General features: G+C 48.9%; 1 protein-coding gene across 1 annotated transcript in view; it reads right to left on the minus strand.

Moving 5' to 3' along the window:
- Window positions 1-2,042, minus strand: part of PCARE (photoreceptor cilium actin regulator) — an 8,591-nt gene extending 6,549 nt beyond the window's left edge. Inside the window, exon 1 of the mRNA XM_031064036.1 lies at window positions 1-2,042. This exon is cut by the window's left edge and continues 1,665 nt beyond it. Coding sequence (XP_030919896.1) covers window positions 1-2,042 — 2,042 coding nt within the window.

A 2,042-nucleotide genomic window follows, 5' to 3' on the forward strand; every position in this document is an offset into this window, starting at 1 on the left:
ACTTTATCCTGGTTAGGCAGGATGCTGAAATTTTTTGAGAGGCCTGCCTTCAGCTTGCGGGAGGATCTAGATGTAACTTGATCATCCTGCAAATAAGGTGCTGCTCTTGACTTCCACGACTCCAGGTTGTTAGCTCTATCCTTTCCATACAACATTTCCAGCCTTTTGCTGAGCTCTTTTTGAGTCCTCTGAAGCTCTAGGAGAGTCGGGTCCTCTGCCTGGCTTCTGAGGGACTCCTCTGACCTGGACCGTCGCTGTTTCCCAAACCTTCTCTGTCTGCCTGTTGCTGTACTGGGCCTCTTTGCTAGGACTGCTCTTCCACTCTCATCCTCTATCCACTCCTTACGCCTGGATTTAGCTGGGACGAACTTGATTTTTTCACTGATGGCATCTTTCATCTTCAAAATGATTTCTTCTGTATCTGCATTCTCTGTCCTTTTGATGGACTGCCTTTGAATGTTATCAGTGAGCGCAGGTGAAGACAGGGACCGCGACAGAGCATCCTTCCCCATTTCTGATAAACTTGTGGCGTCATCATCCTCCCCCAGTGTGCTCTCTTCTTCATCATCATCGTCATCATCCTCATCCTCATCCGAAGGAAAATCTGTTGATTCACAGGTTTTGAAACGTTCACCCTCCTGAGTAGAATCAGACTGCAAGGAGTTGTGGGAACGGCTTTTGCTCAAGCTTGCATAGTGGGGCATGGTAGAAGTGCCTTCTATTACGCCACCCTGACAAGAAGTCACTTCCCTGCTTTGCACAGATGAATGAAACACATCTTTAGAATGCCTTCCAAGAGCACAGCCATGGGATGCAGCTGTGCCCATGCTCACACGCTCTGCGGTCCCGGCATGCTTTCGGGATGGATGTCCGTGTGCACAGGAGTCACCTGGCTGTGCTCCATGCTGGCTGAGGGCACTGAACTCTTTGAGGGATTCACTGTCCACACCAATGCCACTGTCCTCAGAACAGAGAGTCCTGTCATCACCGTGGGACTGAGAGGATCCCACAGTTGAGGCTTCGAGCAGCTTTACTGTCCGTAGCAGGTGCTCATCAAAGCTCTGCTTTGCTTTCAGTTTGCCTTCCAAGTTGCTTGCAGCAGACTGCAGGAAGCTGCATGTCTCCTGCAGGGCGTTGGACGTGAGGGAGGCCAGCATCCCACTCACCAGCTGCATTTTGTTCACCGTGTACTGCAGTAGCTGTTGCAGAAGATCAGGGTGCTCCTTCAAATCGTCCTTTTCCGCTGGCCATGCCAGATTCCCACCTACATCCTTGAGAAGATTTTCCCCATCGTTGGCAATTTCTTCCAAGAGCTGGTTGATTTCATCAAAGCGAAGCACGAGGAAGCTGATCATCTGCTGCAGGAAGAGCTGAGTTTGGGTGGCCTGGTTGGCCATGTGCAGAATAGTTTCATACTTGGACAGGTTGGGGTGTAAGTAGGCGTACGCACTCTGGTGAGCCTTGACGAGCAGCTCTGGGAAGTCCACCTTCTTCTCTGCCTCACATGGGGCCACAATGGACTTTTCTTTACTTTTGTTGGGTTGACCTTGCTTTGCCAGCTTATGGGTTTTTTTCTTCTTTCCTTTCTTTGGGATTTGCTTTGCGTTGCTTTCATTCCTGTCATCCCAGATGAAAGCCGATGCTTCTGATTCGCAGGAGGTTTGCTTTCTGATCTCTATGGACTCAGTGATGTGCTTTTGAGACTCAATCAGCTCAGACATAACGACTTCAGCATCTGTGGCTGTCCTCTCAGTTTTCTTGTCTTCCCTGGAAATCTGGGAATCTGAATGAGCCTTGGAAGATAAGTGCACATTATCATTTTTGTCCAGCTCTGACAGTCTATCCTCCTCCTCTTCTTCCAGGTAGTCCTTCCTCTGAATCCCATACTCATCAATAGTGTAGCAAGATGAACCTTTAACCAGCAGAGGGATTCCTTTATCTCTTGAATCAATTGGCAAAACACTTTTGGTTTTATTCAAAGCCTTAAGACCAATTCTTGCAGCAGTGCTATCAGTCTCACTGCGAGAAGGTGTGCAGCCCAT

The sequence above is a fragment of the Geospiza fortis genome, unplaced genomic scaffold (genome assembly GCF_000277835.1).
Source record: "Geospiza fortis unplaced genomic scaffold, GeoFor_1.0 scaffold763, whole genome shotgun sequence".
NCBI lineage: Eukaryota > Metazoa > Chordata > Aves > Passeriformes > Thraupidae > Geospiza > Geospiza fortis.